This window comes from Giraffa tippelskirchi, chromosome 12, assembly GCF_054371585.1.
Source record: "Giraffa tippelskirchi isolate mGirTip1 chromosome 12, T2T-mGirTip1v1.2.pri, whole genome shotgun sequence".
Classification (NCBI taxonomy): Eukaryota; Metazoa; Chordata; class Mammalia; order Artiodactyla; family Giraffidae; genus Giraffa; species Giraffa tippelskirchi.
In genome coordinates, this window is record NC_137286.1 from 84,007,990 (window position 1) to 84,030,225 (window position 22,236).

Sequence of the window (22,236 nt, forward strand, 5' to 3'; positions counted from 1 at the left end):
GCACCTAGAAGCCAGGTGAACTCAGGAAGTTACTCAACTCTGTTTTTCAAACACTTGAGTGTTGGACGTATGGGGAACTTGCAAACAATAAGCAAACTATATAGAAGTACACAGCTGATTGGTGTGGCCTGGCTTTCGGTTCTGAATTCTTTTAATTCCCTTTGGTAATTGTGAAGTAGGTTTGCTTTGTACTGACAGTGTAAATGTTAATTGACTTTGGTCTCCTCTTAGAATTATGATCAGTGATTTTTAGATTTTTTAGAAACCAATTTTGGTGAACCAAATATATTTTAGGTACTATTATATAGTTAAGTTATAGCTTAATTATTTTGAAAATTTTTATAGGAAATATTTTTTTGTTATTGCTAATCTGAAACTTTCTTCATCTTAAGCCTTTTGTTTTCTGTTGACATAATTGTTTTGTTAACGGTTTCTTAGAGTTGAATATCTCAGTGTATAGCACAAGAGATTTCACTTTCAGCAGCTGGGAAACAAGCTCTACTTGTCTGGCTTAACAAGAAAAAGAGTTTGTGATATGAAGCTGGACATTCTGACGGTACACTCTGGCTCTCCTATTTAACATGTTTAAACAGGAGATTTTAAACAAGTTAAATTTATTTTTACCTATCATGTCAGCCAGCTAAATATCTGGATGATTGAATGAGATAATGTATGTGACCTTATTGACAGTAAGGCACTCTGAAAATGTAAGATGCTGCAGGAGTAATCATTCTATTAACATGAAAGTGAAAGTGTTATCTGACTGTGACCCGATGGGCTGTAGCCCTCCAGGCTTCTCTGTCCATGGGATTTCCCAGGCAAGACTACTGGAGTGGGTTACCATTCCCTTTTCCAGGGGATCTTCCCAATCCAGAGATCAAACCCAGTCCGAGCCACCAGGTAAATCCCATTTATCAACATAAGAGCCTCCTATTTTTTAAAAACTTTTTATTTTGTGTTGCTGCTAAGTCACTTCAGTCGTGTCCGACTCTGTGCGACCCCATAGATGGCAGCCCACCAGAATCCCCCATCCCTGGGATTCTCCAGGCAAGAACGCTGGAGTGGGTTGCCATTTCCTTCTCCAATGCATGAAAGTGAAAAGTGAAAGTGAAGTTGCTCAGTCGTGTCCAACTCGTAGCGACCCCATGGACTGCAGCCCACCCGGCTCCTCCGTCCATGGGATTTTCCAGGCAAGAGTACTGGAGTGGGGTGCCATTGCCTTCTCTACTTTTGTGTTGGTGTATAGCCAATTAACAACGTTGTGATGGTTTCAGGTGAGTAGTGAAGGGACTTAGCCATACGTGTACATGTATCCGTTCCCCTGTGGACTCCCTCCCATCCAGTCTGCCACTAACATTGGGCAGAGTTCCATGTGAAGAGCCTCCTACCTTTAAGGAACTTAATTATTAATCCCTTTGAAGAGAAGTTGTTTGCATCCATGGATATTAATTAAAATTACAAATAAAATATACTTGGGGTGTCGTTGATTTATCAGTTCATTATTACAATATCAAAAGTTACAACTATATATTTATTTTGTGGGTGTGTAAGCTGAATAATGAACCCCGAAGATGTTTACACCCGAATTCCTGTGACCTGTGAACATCACTTTCTGTGGCAAAAGAGACTCCCTGGTTGTGCTTATGTTAAGGATACTGAGATGAGGTTATCCTGGATTATTGGAGTGGGCCCAGTGTAATCACTTGGGTCCTTGTAAGAGGGAGGCAAGAGGAATCAGAGTCAGAGAAGAAAATGTTTGAAACGATACGATACAAGGAAGGCACCATGAGCCCAGGAATGCAGGCAGCCTCTAGAAACTGAAAAAAACAGGAAATAGATTCTTCCTACAGCCTTCAGAAGGAATGTAGCCCTTCAACACCTTTGATTTCACACTCGCATCACAACTGTGTGGGAATCCTTTGTTATAGCAGCAATAGGCAACTAATGCAGTAGGGATTGCCTGACATTAATAATTGTACTTCCCAGGTGGCTCACTGGTAACGAACCTGCCTGCCAGTGCAGGAGATGTGGGTTCAATCCCTGGGTCAGGAAGATTCCCTGGAGAAGGAAATGGCAACGGATCCAGTATTCATGCCAGGAAAAACCCCATGAACAGAGGAGCCTGGCAGGCTACAGTCCAGGGGGTTGTGAAAGAATTGGATGTGACTTGATATAACTAAACAACAGCATTAGTAATTACAGGTCATTTGAGTTGTAAGAGACTGTTAATACTAATTTGGATACAAACTTTCTTTGTCTTCAAAGAAACAGTGGTTTGTCATTATACAACTAATTTATGTATGTAAATGACACAGCAGGACATCCCAACAAGGAACACTTTTATAGCTTTCTTTAATAGCCTCCATGAAGCCTTTGCGTGTCTTGTTTTCCAGGGATAGCAGATCAGGGAAGCACAGCTTCAGAGGTACTGCCCTTACAGCTTCCCTTACAGCTTCACTGTGTCCCCTCTTTGACTCTCTAGTGAACTGGATGCTTCTAGGAAGTGACAGAACAATTACTCTGAAACAAAACCTCAAAGACATGGTATTCCCATAAAGATGTTAAATGCACTGCTTTCTTTTACAATTTTTGTATGGATTCTAAGACTATATGAATTATGTAATGTTGAGTTCATTGCTCCTTTGAAAAATATTTAGATTCTGGCAGCTTACAAGTTTCTATTTGGTAGTGTTAATATTTTATTGTTTTTCAAGAAAATTTTGATTTTTGAGTATTTTAGATTTTTTAATTTAAGTGAAGGGAAACTCTGATTTTTAGAATGTGAAATCCTGTGGAAATACTAGATATGCAGAGAGAATATTGGTACTGATAGCACTGAAGTCTGTGGTTCTTTTTTCAGGGGAACAGGTACCAGAATTTATGTTATTTATATTTGACATTCTAAGGCAATTAAAAAAAATCCAACAGTAGGTTATAAGGAAAATCAAATTAGCATGGAAAATGACATTGTTATGAAGTCATGATTCCCTGTATCAAGTTTTGTGACCTACAGGCTTAATCTTAAGCAGAATCATTGAAACTCAAGAATTATATGGGAGTAGGATTTACACAGCTCTCTGCAGCGTATTTTATCCCACCTCATCTCCATCAGTAATCAGAAGTCTTGCTTCATTAGATTCTGTGGACATTTTGGGTCATTTGAGCAAGGGAACCACATTACTCATCTAAGTTGAGTTTGGTATGGGAGGAGGGCTTCCCTGGTGGCACAGTGGTAAGGAATCTGCCTGTGATGCAGGAGACCTGAGTTCAATCCCTGGGTTGAGACAGTTCCCCTGGAGGAAGGCATGGCAACCCACTTCAGTATTCTTGCCTGGAGAATCCCCATGGACAGAAGAGCCTGGCGGGCTGCGGTCCATGGAGTCGCACAGGGTCAGGCATGACTGAGGCGACTAAGCAGCAGCAGCATGGGGGAAGGAAGTGGGAGGTCAGACGCGTGTGTCCTGGTGGGTGTGGCCTGCAAGCTGATATTTAAGACACCCATGTCCCTTGCCTTCTCATTTCCTTAAAGAGTTTTGCTCGGGGTTCCCAAATGCTTGGTACATTTTTTTTTAATCCAGACTCAGAATTTAACTGTGATGAACCCCCACATCCCCACTGCCTCGCTCTTACTGCCATCTAGATGTTGCCACACTTGATTTATCTATCCTCTCTTTTCTCTATTTTATCTGAAGCGCTTTAAAGCAAATCTTTCTCATCATTGTATTGACCCCTCATTCTTTGGTAGGCATCCCTGAAAATTTAGTTGCCAGACTTTAACTCTTCTCTTTTTCATCTTTCTTCTCAAACAAAACCTGGGTATGCAGAAGCTGTGAAAGAGAAAGAGATACTGAGTTGACCATAGTTACTTAGTTCAGTGTTTTACAGTGAAGGAATAATTTTTTTTTTTAATTTACTGTAACACTTTTTAAACCCCTCATATAGAAAGGAGGGGGCTTTCCTAGTAGCTCAGCTGGTAAAGCATCTGCCTGCAATGCAGAAGACCCCAGTTCGATTTCTGGGTTGGGACGATCCCTTGGAGAAGGATAGGCTACCCACTACAGTATTCATGGGTTTCCCTGGTGGCTCAGACGGTACAGAATCTGCCTTCAGTGCAAAGACCTGGGTTCAGTCCCTGGGTTGGGAAGATCCCCTGGAGGAGGGCATGGCAACCTACTCTAGTATTCTTGCCTGGAGAATCCCCGTGGACAGAGGAGCCTGGCGGGCTGCGATCCATAGGGTCGCAGAGTTGGACACGACTGAAGCAGCTTAGCGTAGCACCACAGCGCATCCATCAACACCCAGAAAAATTACTTTTTAGATCAATATTTGTCATCTTCGAAAACCAGTGGGGCTTGAAGCAACTATGATAAAAGAGGGAAGCACTGACATTAGAAGGCAAAGGCGTCAAGAGTTTATGTAGGATTTGCAAACGCAGTGCCTCTAGGGACCAACAGGGTATGGAGTGGTCAGCTGAAGAAAATAGGTTTAAGCTGCTTGTATTGTGATGAGCAAGGAACCTGTCTAATATGATAGATATTAACTTGTTTCACAACACAGCACTTCAGTGGTGAACAGAATGGCCAAACAAAAAACTCAGAGATCCCCATTTGGTAACTAATGTTGTATCACGTGGGGTGCTGAAGGTGGTAGGCTGTTACATATGAGTGAGTGAGTAATGGTCGCTCAGTCGCGTCCGACTCTTTGCAAGCCCATGGACGGTAGCCTGCCAGGCTCGTCTGTCCATGGAATTCTCCAGGCAAGGATACTGGAGTGGGTTGCCATTTCCTCCTCCATGTTGCATATGGGTCCCACACAAAGAAGTACTACTGGGGCAGAACTCTGGGAACTTGGGAGCACAGGGGTATGGGGAAAGGGGTACGGCTCTTTCCCATAAAGAGCCATAAAGCTTAAGATCATTTTCTTTACATTATTTAGACCAGATCCTTCCTTGACTAATGGGAAAATTGGTTGCTTCTATTATCCTTCATGGTTGATTAATGGAGGTGCACCAGAATTACCTGTATAGCTTTGTCAATATACAGTAATATCTGAAATTATTCATTCCCCCCCCCAATAAGATTTTGATTCAGCAACTCTGATTTGGAGCGTGTTTTGAAAAAACTCTCGGCTTGATTCAAGTACAGACACATCATTAAAGACCTGTGCCTTTGGAGGTAGCGGTCCCTGTTTACTCTGTGAAGTATAGGAGTATCTCTGCTCTCAAAATACCCACATAGGATGCTTAGCTATGTTGCAGTTTGGCACATTTAAATTGTCAAAGTGAATTGTTTCATTCCATAAAAGGAGAATGGAAAAAAAGAGAACATACATAAGTTAAGAGATGGATGTAGATTTTATGAGGAAGGATGGAAGAGGAATATTAAGACTGAGCTTTTGGCCACTTCATGTAGAGCAACCTAGTGGTATAAAGACATATATCTGTACCTGGTTCGGCTTTAACCAAGTCAAAGTGTAGTCCCTTAGTTATAACAAATATAGACAACAAACATCGTTATAGCGCAACTAGACTTTCTGTTTGTCCTGCTTTCCAAGAAGGGCTTCTCACTGCATATGAATTTTTATTTCAGTCAAGGCAATTCAGGATTAATCACTAAAGATATAACAGTAAGTACTTGCCAGAGGGCAGATGTATCTATGTAGTAGACCTTTAGATTAGAAATAAGAATTTTCTAACAGAAAAAGTTGTTGGGTGCTTAAAGTTACCAGAGAAGGTTGCAGAATTTCCGTCATTGCAGAATCAGAAATATTAATTAAAAGGAGACACCCTCTACATTTTTTTCCCTGCAACACACCACACACTCACACACACACACACACACACACACACACACACATTCTATCTTACACATATCCACCTGACGTGTATTATACATACATACATACATATATATACACACACACACACACACACACACAGGAAAAGGAAATGGCAACCCACTCCTGTATTCTTGCCTGGAAAATTCCATGGATAGAGGAGCCTGGTAGGCTACAGTCCATGGGATCGCAAAGAGTCGGACACGACTAAGCAACTTCACTTTCTTTCTTTCTATAGTTCCTTTTGGAGAAGGAAATGGCAACCTATTCCAGTGTTCTTGCCTGGAGAATCCCATGGACAGACGGGCCTGGTGGGCTGCAGTCTGGGGTTGCAAAGAGTCGGACATGATTAAGCAACTAACACACACACACATTCACCACCACTTCAGCCTCATTCCCTGTCTCTCTCACACGCATGCTCTCTCTCTCTCTCTCTCTCTCTCACACACACACACACACACACACACACACGCACACACACACTTTCTCTCACTCCCTCCTCTGCCCACCTCCCCCATCCCTGCAGTAGGGACCCTCTATCTTAATTAGTTGAGACCTGATACCTACCGGAGACAGCATTCTGAACTCTTTCACTGCTGTGCTGGAATCTCATGCTCTTTGGTAAGCCTTTCGCCGTTATAATCCTGCTTTGGGTAAGGCTAGACACAGTGCAATTAAAAGGGGCAGGGGGAAACCATTGTTTCCTGATTTGTTTGTTGATATTTCCTAATGTCTTCTAAGGAATAGGGCATTATCTTTAACTCTATTTTGGTGGTTTCCTAGTCAGTGACTATTTTGTTGGCAAAATGCCTCCATTTTTGACCCAAGTTCCTACTACTATTGTCTATGACCACACTTACACAGTGCTAGTGATAAAGAATCTGCTTGTTAATGAAGAAGACATAAGAGATGAGGGTTTGATTCTTGCATCGGGAAGATCCCCTGGAGGAGGGCATGGCAACCCACTCCTGTATTCTTGCCTGGAGATTCCCATGGGCAGAGGAGCCCGGCAGGCTACATTCCACGGGGTCACAAAGAGTTGGACCGACTGAAGCGACCTAACATGCATGCAGACTTTCATAAGATATATGTATATTATAGAAGACAGCTGTGAATATGTACCTCATCTCATCTCTGGCTTCCTAACAGACACTGTGCTGAGGGCTTTGGATTGTCTCCCTAATGCACACCACACTCTGTGAGGAGCTGTTCCGGCCTCTTTGCAGATGCCAAACTGAGGCTCAGAGAGCCAGGAAGTGTTCCTAGCCACACCCCTAAGGAAGGATGCTGTTGCTATTCATTCTAAGCCTGACCTCAAGGTTTAGACACTGAAACATTCTGTTGTTACATTTGTGGTTTCCAGTTGGGAATTTACAATAAAATATCTTTAGAAATGGCAACCCACTCCTATATTCTTGCCTGGGAAATCCCATGGACAGAAGAGCCTGGCGGGCTACAGTCCAAGAAGTTGCAAAGAGTCGGACACGACTGAGCGCCTGAGCGCCTGAGCATGCACGCATCTTTAGAACATCAGTTCTCAAACTTGGCTGCACTTTGGAATCACTTGGGAGTTTAAAAAAAATACGACTGGTAGTTGGATCCCACCCTCTTATGTTCCGAGTTCATCAGTGTGGAGTGTGGCCTTGACACTGGAATTTTTAAAAGTCTCCCAGGTGATTTTAAAGCACAGCCAAGTTTGAAAACTCCTGCTTTGAAACAGTGCAAAGTTTTAAATTCCTGTTCTAATGTTAGTAAAAAAAAATTAAAGAATGTTTTTATGACTGAAATACTACATATTTGCTTTAGAAACCACAGACAAACCCAAACAAAATATTTAAATTATCTACAGTTCTTTCACTGAAAGATGACCAATGCAGTTATTTGTTTTTTCCTGTTCATGTATTTAAATTCTTAACTATAATGTTGTTCTTTGATATGATTTTATATATTAATGCCAGGCTGCTTTATATCTGTTTTTTATATTTCCATGCTTTATTGGACTGAGGAATTCTTGATCCTTTTACAAAAGAATCATGTTGTTGGATTAACCCTTATAGGCCAGTAACTGTCAAAGTGAAATAGTATCTCAGTTTCTACAGAATTTGTGTTTTATTCGAAGTAGCACTTGGAAAACTAATTTAGATATCTTCCCTTTTTAAAAAAATTTTATTGGATTATAGTTGATTTACAGTGTTGTGTTAGTTCAGGTATAGAGCAAGGTGACTCAGTTATACATATCTATATATATATATATATATATATTCATTCATTCTTTTTCAGATTCTTTTCACACGTAGGTTATCATAGAATTTTGAGTAGGGTTCCCTGTGCTGTACAGTAGTATTTGTTGATTATGTATCTTATACATAGTAGTGTTAGATGTCTTTCCTTTGTACTGCAGGGATCGAACCCATGTCTTCTCATTGGCAGGTGAGTTCTTTACTGGTGAACCACCAGGGAAAGCTGGGGATGCCTTAGAATAGGTAAAGTGCAAATCCCTTAATAAAGGGAAAAAAGTCCTTTAGTTCCAGAAACATCCCAGCTTTGGCCTCCAAAGTGGATAAAGAATCTGCCTTCCAACACAGGAGACACAGGTTTGATCCCTGGGTCAGGAAGATCACCTGGAGAAGGAAATGGCAACCCATGCCAGTATTCTTGCCTGGGAAATCCCCTGGACAGAGGAGCCTGGCGGGCTGCAGTCCCTGGGGTTGCAAAGAGTCAGACAAGACTGAGTGAGCACCCACAAACTTAGTCTTCCCTGGGCGTGGCCCCCCCTCTGTCCTTCCATCTCCCCACCCTACTCCCTTGTCTGTTGTAATAAAAAGGCTTTCAGAGTAGAACTGAGTAATTCTCAGAGTTTGCTGCTTCTCAGATATTTTCCTAATAAAGATTTGGATGAGGGACTACTGTAGTTTAATGGGGTTTGGTGACGATGCAGCCAGAGCCCATCAGTTAGCAGCTGTGACTGTCACGTCACATTCTTTTCCTCTCCTTCTCAGTGATGAGGAAGAATTTAAGTTAAAGGTGGGGAGAAGACTCATGCTTTGGCGGATGGATGAGGGATTAACCCACAGGGGGAAGGGGCGATCTGGGAGGTGTTACAGGTTTGCCTGGTGAACCAGTCTTGTCTTCCGTTCAGCCCAGCCAGTTCTGGGCTGTTCCTTGAGGTATTTTTGGTCCTGCAGCCGCAAAACGAGATCTCTCTGCATTTCACGATTTATGGAGGATTTCCTTTTTCTGGATCAACATCTTAACTTGATAATCAGTAGATTTCTTAATCACAAGGCTTATAAATCATGATTATTTACAATTTCTGTATGGCTCAAAAAAAAGAATCTTATATTTTAAGAATATTTTATGATCTTTACTGGCTTATTATTGCCCATTTTAAAACGCATTTTTTTTTAAAAAAGGAGAATTTGAAAATGTAAACATTTTACTTTGTGAATGCATGAAGTACATGCATGATTTAGGTTGCTAAAATCCTTCAGCACTGAGCCATTTATGTAGTTCCAAAAACTGCAAGAAAAATTAGAAGCTATTTCTCCATCTTTCTTTACCCTCTTTATATAGAATTCACAATGGCTTTTAAAGAATATAAAGCCATTAAAGATAGTTAAAACCATCAGACATCCTGCTTTACTAAGAAATTAGTGACAACAACAAAAACAAAATGAAAGAATAAGGTAGCAAGCCTGGTTTATTTACCTGTATAATATGTATCTCACTCACTCTAAGATCATAATGAAAGAGAAGGAATCCTTAAAGTGACATCATATCATATAGCAGAAAAATTAAGTGAAGCATACAGGAGGTGATACTTATTTAAATACCAGATTTATTCAGTCAGTCCCATTGACATGCAGATATTTTTGGAGTGTTGTGCCAGTCACTGGAGCCAGGAGTGTTTTATCATTTAATGGTACCTCTCTCTGCACTTGATGAGCTGTCCTGGAAAAACATTTTGAAGCAATAAAGCATCCATTTGGCTCATAAGTAACGAGGGAGGCATTGCTCTTTGCATTAACTATTTATTGAGGAAGAGGAGTGAGCAATTGCTAATAAGCTTTATCCAGAGAGCATAGTGGAAAACAGAAGAAAAGTGAGGTTCTGTTCAATTTCATATGCAATTAACAAATACTCAGTGCTGAATGGTTCGTGCTCCCCACCCACGTGACTTCTGGCCAGCTATATTTAAGCATGAGTGCCTGTGCAATGTACTAATGTCCCCTTGGCCTGCGGAAGGATTTTGGCCTTAACGAATGCCGGTTGAGAGGAGGCAATAGGCAGTGACCGGTGAGTAGCTACAACCGTGCTGAGCTCTGTAGCTTTGACTAAAGGACTTATTTCCTAAGATGAGCTGCAGTGACTGAGGCTTGGCCAGTTCACTGCTTTGGAGAAGTGCTCTGTGTTTGTTTGTTTGTTTTTGAATATAATTATTATTTTTCCATAACTTGGGAAATCTGCTCTTCAATGCAGTATGTAGATTATCACTCAATCAAATGGCTTTTAACTTAAGAAAATTTCTTGTTTGCTCTATAAATAAATATATAATTTATTATTCGGAATTAGTTTCCAGGTAGTAATGTAACATTTTGTTTTTCTTTCACAAATAAATAAATGGTCCCTTCTTTCCGTAAATGCTTAGGGTGTAGCAACTTCAAGATTATAGCCAGAGTATTGTATTCACACATACATAGTGGCTGCTTTCAAGTCATTTTAGAATCTTACCTCGAAGAATCTTACTTTTGGTACTATAACAGCATGAAATTTTTATTCCTCTTGCTTTAAGTTTCTTGGTGTAATGAATTTGCCTTCTTTAGTAACATGAGAAAAAAGATGAAAGTCACAATTATTTTCTTCTCTTAAAGCCAACTAAAGGACTTGCATGCTAATTCCTCTTCCCTGCTCTCACTAAAAAGTAGTACAATGGAGTTCTACACAATAGGAAGAAAAGTTCATCACATAAATCATATTACGATAGGCCATGGGAAGGGTGTGGAAACCCGACATTACTTAGAATAGTCTTGAAACTGTAATGAACCCATTATGAAATCATTTAATATTATATTCCTTTGATTTTTTAATTTAGAAAATTTCCATATTGAAAAATGTATTAATTCTAAGCTTACTGTGAATTATTTTGAGGTGTGTTTTAAATTAATTTTCAAGATATATTCCATGAAATAAGAATACTTCGCTCATTTGAGTTCATAGACTTGGGTAAAGGGCTGAAAAGCCTGATAAGTGAATAGCAATGAGATAAAAAACCAGAAAAGATTCGTCAGAATGTGTCTTTCCTAGAAACATTCTGTACCACGGTGAGAACTAAATCTATTTACATTATAGGGAATCATACTTTCTTCATCAAGGAAGTAAGGACTCAAAGGTTAGAAATAGAATCACCTTGCAAGATGTTAGGTCTTGTAATAACCTCTCTTTGTTGCCTATTAGCAATCATTAGGTTGAATTATCCCTTTCAGATAATCACTCCATTTAGAAGACTAATGCTGTGCGCTGAGAACAGAAAAGAGATGGAGGACTGGATCAGCTCGCTGAAGTCTGTGCAGACCAGAGAGCCTTACGAGGTAGAGTAGCATCTCTCTTGTCCTCTTGTGATCTTAGAGAATAAATGTGAACCATAATGCTACAGCTATACTCTGTGGGGGAAAAACAGTATGTGTAGATTCATTCAGCAACCTGTTTAAACCTGATATAGTTTTGTTTTTGGTTTTTTTTTTAGCTAAAGCCAAGTGTTTTAGTTTTAAAAATAATGGATTTGAAATTTCGATCATCATTATGCACCTTCTGAATGTAGTCCCATTCTCGTTTGGCAAATCTACACTGACGTCTCATTTCCAGGTGGCCCAGTTTAACGTGGAACATTTCTCAGGGATGCATAATTGGTACGCGTGCTCCCACGCCCGACCCACTTTCTGTAACGTGTGCCGAGAGAGTCTTTCTGGAGTCACCTCCCACGGCCTGTCCTGCGAAGGTACAGTGGCATCCAGGGTGTGTTCTCTCTCGACACCGTCCTTACTGTAAACACGCCACCTCTGGTACCTCTGTGAACAGAGAAACAGCATCGCAGCAAGACATTGCCCTTGGGTGGAAGCAGCAAGTGGGAGCCTCTCGGGGGACCAGAGTGTTGTCCTTCTACTGTGGCTTCAAGTGGAGCTCTGCCCAGATAGGAACGACTTAGAAAATATTTTAGCTTAGGAAAAGATAACATAATAGCATTTGAAGGAGGAAATGTCAACCCACTCCAGTATTCTTGCCTGAAAAATCCCAAGGACAGAGTAGCCTGATGGGCTCTGGTCCAAAGAGCCACAAAGAGTGGGACATGACTGAGTGAGTGAGCATACACGCATAAATCAAACTATGGCATTTCCCACGTCAGGAACTAGCATCTCCTGGTAAAGAAAATTCTGTAGACTGTGTATATCATTCTCATTTTCCAGCATTTTTTTTCTGTTCTGTTTGATTGTGGAAGACAAAACTTTCTGGTGGACAGTATACACTCTTTTGGCAGAATTTCTGATGGTTATTTATACTACATCATTTTAAATGTTTTATTTCATTTGTGTTTAATATAAATGGGGCTTCCCTGGTGGCTCAGATGCTAAAGAATCTGCCTGCAATGCAGGAGACTTGAGTTCGATCCCTGGATCAGGAAAACCCTCTGGAGAAGGGAATGGCAACCCACTCCGGTATTCTTGCCTGGAGAATCCCACGGGCAGAGAAGTTGGCTGTCTACAGTCCATGGGGTTGCAAACAGTCGGACATGAAGAAGCGACTAACACTCACACACATCCTTTTAAATTTCTTTAAGGTTTTCTAAAAATAAGGTCTATGCTGTTGTTCTCATCACAGGATTTGTAGGTTATTTTTAAATTTAAGAGAAGTGACCACTTAACGTCACCAGGAGAAAACGCATACCTTCTTTTGATTTATTTAATAGCTCAGTGGTTCCATCACTGTGTACTTCTTTTTAAACTACATATAATACCTTTATTAGCTTTTTTCTCTTAATACAAAAAATTCTTAGGTAATTTTGTAATATAACTGTGTTACAATTAAATAATAAATTAGAAATAGAGTCACAGTTTTAACTCATTTTGAATTATAAAATCCAAGATACATCAGTATTTCAGCTGTTTAACATGACACAGCTTAGTGCGTAAGAACAGAGTTCTGTAGTTAAACTCTATGGGTTCAGATTCCAGTTTCAACACTACAAACTATGACCAGGACTAGTTTAACCCTTTTAGACTTTTGCTTCCTTCTGTCTAAAATGGGGATAATAGTCATTTATATCTCACAGAATACTATAAAAATGAAATAAGAGAATGCATACAATGATGCTACTTTTCTAGTTAGATAAATTGTAGACATTTGTAGGTGAGTTGTGTAAGAAATTCATCAAGCAAACAATTACAGATTGTATCATGGCCTGATGCATTAAAATTCATGGAAATGAGAATTTGGAGGAGACATAAACATTTTTTTTATATTTAACAAATGATTGAAAACTAAGACATAATTAGTCTTTCTGACTTTAGTGAATATATGGAGTTATTCTGAAGGTCTTTGTACAATTACCTTGGTGGTGGTTTAGTCGCTAAGTCATGTCTGACTCTTGTGACCCCATGGACTTTAGCCTGCCGGTCTCCTCTGTCCATGGGCTTCTCCAGGCAAGAATACTGGAGTGGGTTGCCATTTCCTTCTCCAGGGATCTTCCCAACCCAGGAACTGAACCCAGGTCTTCTGCATTGCAGGCAGATTCTTTACCAACTGAGCTATGAGGGAAGCCCCCTTACAGTTACCTTATAGTCTATTATTCCCCAAACTGCTAAAAAAAAAAATCAAATCTGATAGTATCTTAGATACTGTTAGAACTGATCTGTGGTACCTTTCTGATGTGAGTTATGCATTATTAAATATATTTAATTGTAAAGGAGTTGAACTTAACAGTGGGATGACTGAATATTTTTCTAAGCATTTTAAAAGAAAAATGAAAATTACATTAGCTGGTGAGGATAAAAAACTTCCAAGTCTTTAAAAAGATGTGTTACATTATTCTATTGATAATTAAGTTTCTGATTTTTAGTCTCAATTATAGCATTTTTAAATTTTCTTTTAGAGGAATATATGTTAGTATTCAATTTTTTTTGTTGATAAAAATTTTAAATCTTGCCCATTAGTATATTTAGAACTGTAGCAGAAGATTTTAGAAATCCCAAGGGTTTTATGAATACACAAAAAGGTTGCCTTTTATTTTCTGTTGTTTTGTTGTTTAGTTGCTAAGTCATGTCTGACTCTTTTGTGACCCGCTAGACTGTAGCCCACCAAGCTCCTCTGTCCATGGGATTTCCCAGGCAAGAATACTGGAGTGGGTAGCCATTCCCTTCTCCAGGGGATCTTCCTGACCCAAGGATCAAATCCACATCTCCTGCATTTTCAGGGGGATTCTCTACAATGAACCACCAGGGAAGCCTTTTTATTCTGAGACTGTAGTTATTTAGGATATGTTTATTGTAAACAAAGTTAAACTTTAGAAATCCCCTTGAAATCTGCATAAACTGCTTGTTTAGCAAAACGTAAGGCTTACAGCACAAAAAATTTTAAAAGTTATAATAGAGGTGCAAATACAGGAAAAATTCATTCAATAATGACAATGAATAATGTATTATAATAGAATCCAACTTCCAGGGTGCAGTGCCAATACTGTACTTGCTTAGTCTTTCTGCCCCTTTTTCACAGTAAAAGGAGTCAGTACTGATTTGTCTTCTAGGCTTATGTTGAACAATAACTAAATTATCATTTTAAAGCCTTGCATATATAAAATATATGAATGAAAAACAGAAGGCAGAAAATACATTTCACAGATAATTCCCTAAATCAATCGAGAATGTTAATTATAACTTCAGAGCATAATTGTGCTTCACAGGTATTTAAACAGCACTCTAGGAATATAAAGATGGTAATGGCTTTTTTATATTACTTCCTTCTTTGTCTCTTAGAAAAGTTATTGACTATCAACACTCATTTGTACTTAGAAAACAGCTTGCTTTTTTAAAACTAAAACTAGAACCATTCTTTTGAGAAGTAAAATAACAGATTGAACCATTTAAATAATTTAAAATACTGAATAATGTAAAAGTCACTTGCCTTATAGCAAAAGGGAGCAGATATCACGCTGAAGTAACTTTTCAAACTAAGCTTATTTCCTGTGATGCTGTTTCTTTACATTACTGCTTCTCAGCAATAAAATTAAGTGGAAAATTTGTTTTCTATATGAAATCTGTTCATATAGTCATTTATAACAAAAGTCATTTATTACACAGTCATTTATAACAAAAATATTATGATTTCCAGGAAAGAATTTGTCAGTGCACACAAAAGAGCAGGTAAATGAAACATTGCCAGTGTCTATATACTCATATTGTTTTTAAGGAAAAACGGCTCAATTTAAGTGGCCACTTATATACTGGCTATTTATGATACCTGAAGCATTCTGAACATTTGGCTATATAGACATCTTACTTATTTTACTTGACCTGTTTGTTTTCATGTTATATTAAATTAAGACAATTTAAAGAGAAGGGTGCATAACCTGTTATTTCAAATTTATTAATGATTTACTGGTAGAAATTAAAAAACCGTGTGAAAAGGAGTCACCTTTTCATTTTGAATTTGCAGCAGGTACCTTATGTTTCTACCAAAATGATCTCTACTTTTAAATATTTCTCTGAAAAGTCAGAAACTCTTTATAACGTCAATATTCATTAGCAATTGGCTAAATGTATGTTAATGCGTGTCCTTGGTGGGCTTCCCTGGTGGCTCAATGGTAAAGAATCCACCTGCAATGCAGGAGACCAGGTTCAATCCCTGGGTTGGGAAGTTCCTCTGGAGAAGGGAATGGCAACCCACTCCAGTATTCTTGCCTGGAGAATCCCATGGACAGGGGAGCCTGGTGGGCTACAGTCCGTGGGGTCGCAGAGTTGGACACGACTGAGTGACTAACACACACGCAATTGCTTTACAGTATTATATTGGTTTCTGCCAAACATCAGCATGAATCAGCCATAGATTTACCTAAGTCACCTCCCTCGAACCTCCCTCCCACCTCCCTCCCCCCCCCCCAGTTGTTACAGAGTTCTGGTTTGAGTTCACTGAGTCATACGGCACATTCCCAATGGCTGTCTCTTTTACGCGTGGTAATGTATGTTTCCATATTACTGTCTCCTTGAATCCCACCCTCTCCTTCCTTACCCTCTGCCCCATGTACCTGAGTCTGTTCTCTATGTCTGTGTCTCCATTGCTGCCTGCAGATTCTTTCATCAGTACCATCTTTCTAGATTCCATATATTTGCGTTAGTATATGATGTTTGTTTTTCTTTTACTTCTTCATTCCAAAAAGATACTTTTTAAAAAATATCTATTTGGCTGTATGGGGTCTTAGTTGTGACATGTGGGATCTAGTTCCTTGAGTGGGAATTGAACCTGGGGACCCTGCATTGGGAGCACAGAGTCTTGGCCACCGGACCATCAGGGAAGTCCCAACAGGACACTTTTAAAGACAGTGCCATCTTTGTGACCCTCATCAATGTATTTCCCATGGTGCCTGGATATTTTCTTAATGTACTTGAACTTGCAAATTCCCCTGAATTATCTTGTTCTTTATCTCTCTGATATTTTCAAACTTTTTATTTAAGTGTAATGTACGAACAGAAAAATGAAAACATCAGAAGTGTACACAGTTTGTTGAATTTTCACAAATTAAATGCTGTTACGTAATCAGCATCCAGACTTAGAAATTGGATGTTACCAGAACTCCTGTATTGCTGAATTTTATCTTCGTGTGTGTGTGTGTGTGTGTTGTCTCCTTTCTCAAGAATTAATTCTTTTAGTATTAATTTCTTTTCTTCTCTTAGGAGTAAGTGAAATCTCTTTAAGTAGCAATCTGTAGGTTGATCAAAATGCTTCATAAGCACGTAATCATATTTGCTTTTTAGAATATCGACTGTTATTGAAGAGTAATAGAAACTTTTAAAAATATTGTCTTTCTTCTACTCATCCTCCCCACCCCTTTGAAATTTCATGCTGTGATTTCCTTTCGTCGTTGGTCCAAAAGTCCATATTCATGTAGCAATGGTTGGCTTTTTTTTTAGTGTGTAAATTCAAGGCTCACAAACGGTGTGCAGTGAGGGCAACAAACAACTGCAAGTGGACGACCCTGGCCTCCATCGGGAAGGACATCATCGAGAACGAGGATGGGGTACGCGCCTTTTGTCTCCCCTCTCGCCCGGGTACCCCCACTCCTTTATTCTCTGCTCCCGTGGAAATTAAGTGGGAGCCATCTAATTACTTAAATTACAACAGGAAGTTAAGAGGAAGTGTTGATCGTTAGGATTAGATGGAAAGTTTGGGTAGATTGTGACTTCTTATTTTCAATTCAATCCTTTGTAGCTTCTTGCAGCTCTTAAATTTTAAGGGGATTGGTGTTTAAGGAGGGGTTGTTGGGCTGGGCTGATGTTGTAGACCGTTATCTGGCCAACTAAGGTACTCTTTAAGGCTCAGCTCAGCTGTATACTCAGACATTCACTCCTCAGACTTTGGGGCCTGCTTCCCCCCACCTTCAAAACCTTATCTCCTTTGCATGCAAATCTCTGATACCCCTTCCTGGTCACTTTATGATAATCCCCCTCTGTGCTCAGTGAGAATACAAATCCTGCAGGGGTAGGGCTTTAGTCTTATTTTTGTATCCCTATAGTGCTTGGGCATAATAGATGCTCATTAAAAGTGGGGGGAATGAACGCGTGCCAGGAATGATACATGTTGCCGATTCCATAGAGTAAGAAATCATGGCATGTCTTCCCTGGGCTGAGAATGATGTCCTCCATGGCCTTTAACTTGACTGCCCTTTCTTCCTGCTGTGCAGGTGGCTATGCCTCACCAGTGGCTCGAGGGTAACTTGCCCGTGAGCGCCAAGTGTGCTGTCTGTGACAAAACGTGTGGCAGTGTTCTCCGTCTCCAAGACTGGAGATGCCTTTGGTGTAGAACAATGGTGAGAGTTTTATAAATATTTTCCATGAAAAAAAAGTCTCTTCCTGTATCTTTTCATCTATGTGATTTAGAGACAAAGCTAAGAATGTATGGCGGAGCACAGCCTGGTGGTACATGCACCCATTTTGGTGGTGGTGGTTTAGTTGCTTAATCATGTCTGACTCTTGTGACCCCATGGACTGTAGCCCACCAGGCTCCTCTGTCCATGGGACTTCCCAGGCAAGAATACTGGAGTGGGTTGCCAGTTCCTGCTCCAGGAGATCTTCCTGACCCAGGGATGGAGCCCACGTCTCCCACATTGCAGGCGGTCTCCTGCATTGCAAGCAGATTCTTTACCAGCTGAGCTACCAGGGAAGCCCATTTTAAGGTGCACCTTTTTCAAAGTGTATTCCTTCCACTCTGGTTACTTCTGCACATGCCCTGTTTGTGACACCTATTCTTGTTATATATTTCTTTTATCTGAGGACCTCTTTCCCACAGTCTTAACTGTTTTTCATCAAGCTTTAGCCGCATCTAGTGGTTTGCTATTTTCAGCCCGTTTTAACACCTGTTGCTGACAGAAAGCCACCAGATTTTGACTGACAAACAAGATGTGGGTTTGCTACAACCCCATGCATTTTCTCTTGACAGAAAGAAGCCGAATTCAGTAGGCCATGCACTGATACAATTTAAGTTGTATGCATTTATGTTTTAGAAATGAGTAAATGTTTAAAATCTTCTTTGCACGTGCAAGCAAGTGCTGGGAAGCAGACACAGCATAGCATGGAGCCCGCGGCAATGAATGGTCTCCCTTCTGACAGACTGCGTGAGGACTGGGCCTCCATGCTGCAGGAGAGTGGTCTGAGCAGGAGCTCAGGGTGACCTCACGGCCCTCAGAGGGGGACGTGGGGCTAAAAGACAGCAGAGCAAGGAAGCAGCATGCGCCCACCCGAGCACTGGGCAATGCCATCCGACTAGGATGCTGATTGCCTTGCATTGAGGTTGAGTTGTTTGGTCATATTTTGAGTCTTGGAAGTCACCCCCTCCCCCAACAAAAAAGATGGGAAACCGTTGCTCTCAGTAAGTACGTTGAAGGGACTTCCGTGGCGGGTCAGTGGTTAAGAGTCTGTACATCCACTGCAGAGATGGGAGTTCAATCCCTGGTCCAGGAACTAAAATCTTTTCATGATGTGGCCAAAAAATTAAAATTAAAATAAAAAATAGTGTTAATAAAAATTTTAAAAATACTGTTGATTTGAAGATCAGTGAATGCGAGAGATCTGCGTATGATGTCTTGATTTTATAATTGATGAAATTAACTCCATGGGCCACAGAGGAAAAATAAGTCCGATGATGCCTTTTTAGTCAGGACTGATAGGTTATCTTGTGTTTCTTTTTCATCTTTGAATCAAACATGATTCTCCTGATCACCGTGGTTTTGTTTTCCTTCATCAATTGCCTCCTTTATTGCCGTAGATGTTACTTTTTATTTTTTATCACATTTAATATAATATACAGACTATATTAGATAATCTCTCTCTTTTTGGAGTCTTCGTGCAACCCTAACCCTGAAAACACTCTTGTGCCATTCAAACCAGATTTTAAGTCAAGATTCCATCCCACCTAAGATTTCTTTTTTGGGGGGATAACTGCTGACGTATGTCTCTACCACTGCTTTTATTAGTCTGCATTTACTGAAGTCTATTTCTCTGCTTCTGAAACTGCAGCTGCTCTTTTTATAACTTTTTGAAAAGAAAGGAGATCATCTGTGTGATGATTCATTTTAGAAAGATTTTATAAAAGTTGTCTTTACCTGCAATATATAGCGCTCTACTTATCTTTAGTCAGCTGCTATTTTTTTTTAATTGAAGTATGCTTGATTTACAGTGGTGTTAGTTTCAAGTGTACTGCACAGTGATTCAGTTATACATAAGTAAATATACGTGTGTATATATATTCATTTTCAGATTCTTTTCCCTTATACCTATTACAAAATATTGAGTAGAGTTCCCTGTACTAGACAGTAGGTTCTTGTTGGTTACCTATTTTATATACAGTAGTGTGTATACCTTAATCCCAAACTCCTAATTTATCTGCAGACATAGGAGATAAACTTACGGTAACCAAAAAGGAAAGCTTGCTGTTATTCAGTCACTCAGTCGTGTCTGAGTTAGTGATGCCATCCAACCATCTTATCCTCTGTTGCCACCTTTTTCCATCCCTCTTAATCTTGTACATCACATACACTATCATTTATCTGTTATGATATTATTTTGCCTTTAAACTATGAGTTTCTAACAGCAGAATATCGGGTGTCTAAACATAGTCACTTGGTTCAAAACCAAACCAAGCAGTATTTCCACAACCTTAATGAATCAGCTCCTAAGTTTTCCAGCTGTTGTCCAGTTTCTGGGCATAGTTTTACCTTTTTTGTAAAAACAGTGAAGATACAATTTTATCTCTGCTTTTTTCATTTAACATTGTTATAAGTATTTTTCTGTTTTGCTTCATGATTCTCAAAACTATTTTCTTTTAAAAACTGTGCATTCTCATTTTTCTAAAATCTGTATGGATTAATTATTATAAATCATAATAGGAAACTGTCCCAAATTAGGTCATCAGCAGAACAAGAATCACTATTAAATTTCAATTATTTTCTCAAAAGTTTTGATAAATATGTATTTGACTGATATGCCAGTTTTCTAAAAGGACGAATGAAATAAAATCACATTAAATAAGTGCTTTATGAAGTGCCTGCTTTTACTGATAAAGCATTTAAAGGCTCTCTATGTGGGTACATAAATTATTCTAAATTGCCTAGGTCCTACATTATATGTTGGCCCTGCTTGAGTGACCTTGCAACTTTTTTTCCTATGGAGTTAAGACATCTGCTGAGCGCCGGTGATGTGGATCACTTCTCAAGATGAGTGGGCAATAATAAGACCTTTCTCTTTTCCTTACTTGGAGAAGGCAATGGCACCCCACTCCAGCACTCTTGCCTGGAAAATCCCATGGATGGAGAAGCCTGGTAGGCTACAGTCCATGGGGTCGCTAAGAGTCGCACACGACTGAGCGACTTCACTTTCACTTTTCCCTTTCATGCACTGGAGAAGGAAATGGCAGCCCACTCCAGTGTTCTTGCCTGGAGAATCCTAGGGACGGGGGAGCCTGGTGGGCTGCCGTCTATGGGGTCACACAGAGTCGGACACGACTGAAGTGACTTAGCAGCAGCAGCAGCTTTTCCTTACTGAGCCAGCAGTCTAGCTCAGACAGTAGGCACGGATGTCCTTATAACTGTACTAGCGTGATGGTGTTATTAAAAGGGTGTGAATAGAAAGTTACAGGATCCCTGCAGACACCTTGCAGACTGTATTTATTTTCATTATATTCTGTAATTTTGTACGGTCAGTGTCATCAGTTTTTCCTATGGACAGTGATGCTGGACGCATGCCGGTCTGCTTCCCTTCTTCGACCCTTCTTCCCTCCCTTCTTTCCTCCCTTCTTCTCTCCCTTCTTCCTTCCTCTGTTCTCCTTTCTCTGTCTCTTCCTCTGTCCTTGCTTTCACCAGGCATTTACTGACTACATACTACTTGCCTGAGTCACTCATGAAAACAGACTGCACAAACCAAATCAAATCCCCATCTCTAAAATGATTAGTCCATTCCTTAGAAGTATAAACATTGTGCCATTAAGATAATTTGTGAATTCCTGAACATTTGAAGATGCACTTGATCTTCATTTTTCAGTTCCTTAGACATAGTTTGTACCATGACAAAACATGGATGTGTGTTCAGTGATTCCTGAAGGTTTATTTCTTTGCTACTAGGTACACACTGCCTGTAAAGATTTATATCATCCTATATGTCCACTTGGCCAATGTAAAGTATCTGTCATACCTCCAATTGCACTAAACAGCACTGATTCTGATGGTAAGTATCAGTAGTATAAGTATGTATGTTCCTGGTTTATCAAATGTTGATATGTACACTATTTTCCTAGTGTAAATAACACTGTAGTTGGTTATTCTGGTCAGTTTTTATATAATAATTCCATTTCAATTGCGGAACAGTACATTTAATTTATACAAGAACATTTTAAAATTAAGGTTTAACATAACTATTAACACAGTGGTGAAATTACAGTGTATAAGGTTTATAGATTTTACATTTCAGCAAATCAAATAAGATCGTTATTCTGTAAGAAAATGCAACCTGAACAAATTAATTTTTTATAAGCATTTTTTCCCCCTCTGTAATTGAAACTGCCCATTAGCAAAGCTTTTTTTGAAACCTGTTTTCCTATCATTTCATTGTAGGAATTTATATTCCCATACATTCATTCACTTTTTTAGTG

At 39.6% G+C, this 22,236-nt stretch overlaps 1 protein-coding gene across 28 annotated transcripts in view; it reads left to right on the plus strand.

Moving 5' to 3' along the window:
- DGKH (diacylglycerol kinase eta) overlaps positions 1-22,236 on the plus strand; it is a 204,254-nt gene that overhangs the window by 118,401 nt on the left and 63,617 nt on the right. For 27 of the 28 annotated variants that reach the window (XR_014071424.1, XR_014071425.1, XM_081550817.1 and 24 more), the window contains 5 exons: positions 11,319-11,423; positions 11,698-11,830; positions 17,010-17,116; positions 17,780-17,905; positions 21,710-21,812. Coding sequence is in view for 26 of the 28 variants with exons in the window: in XM_081550817.1 (XP_081406943.1) it covers positions 11,319-11,423; positions 11,698-11,830; positions 17,010-17,116; positions 17,780-17,905; positions 21,710-21,812 (574 nt within the window). In the remaining 2 variants the exon portion in view is untranslated. The remainder of the gene's footprint in view (positions 1-11,318; positions 11,424-11,697; positions 11,831-17,009; positions 17,117-17,779; positions 17,906-21,709; positions 21,813-22,236) is intronic. The other variant, XM_081550837.1, reaches the window with a different exon arrangement.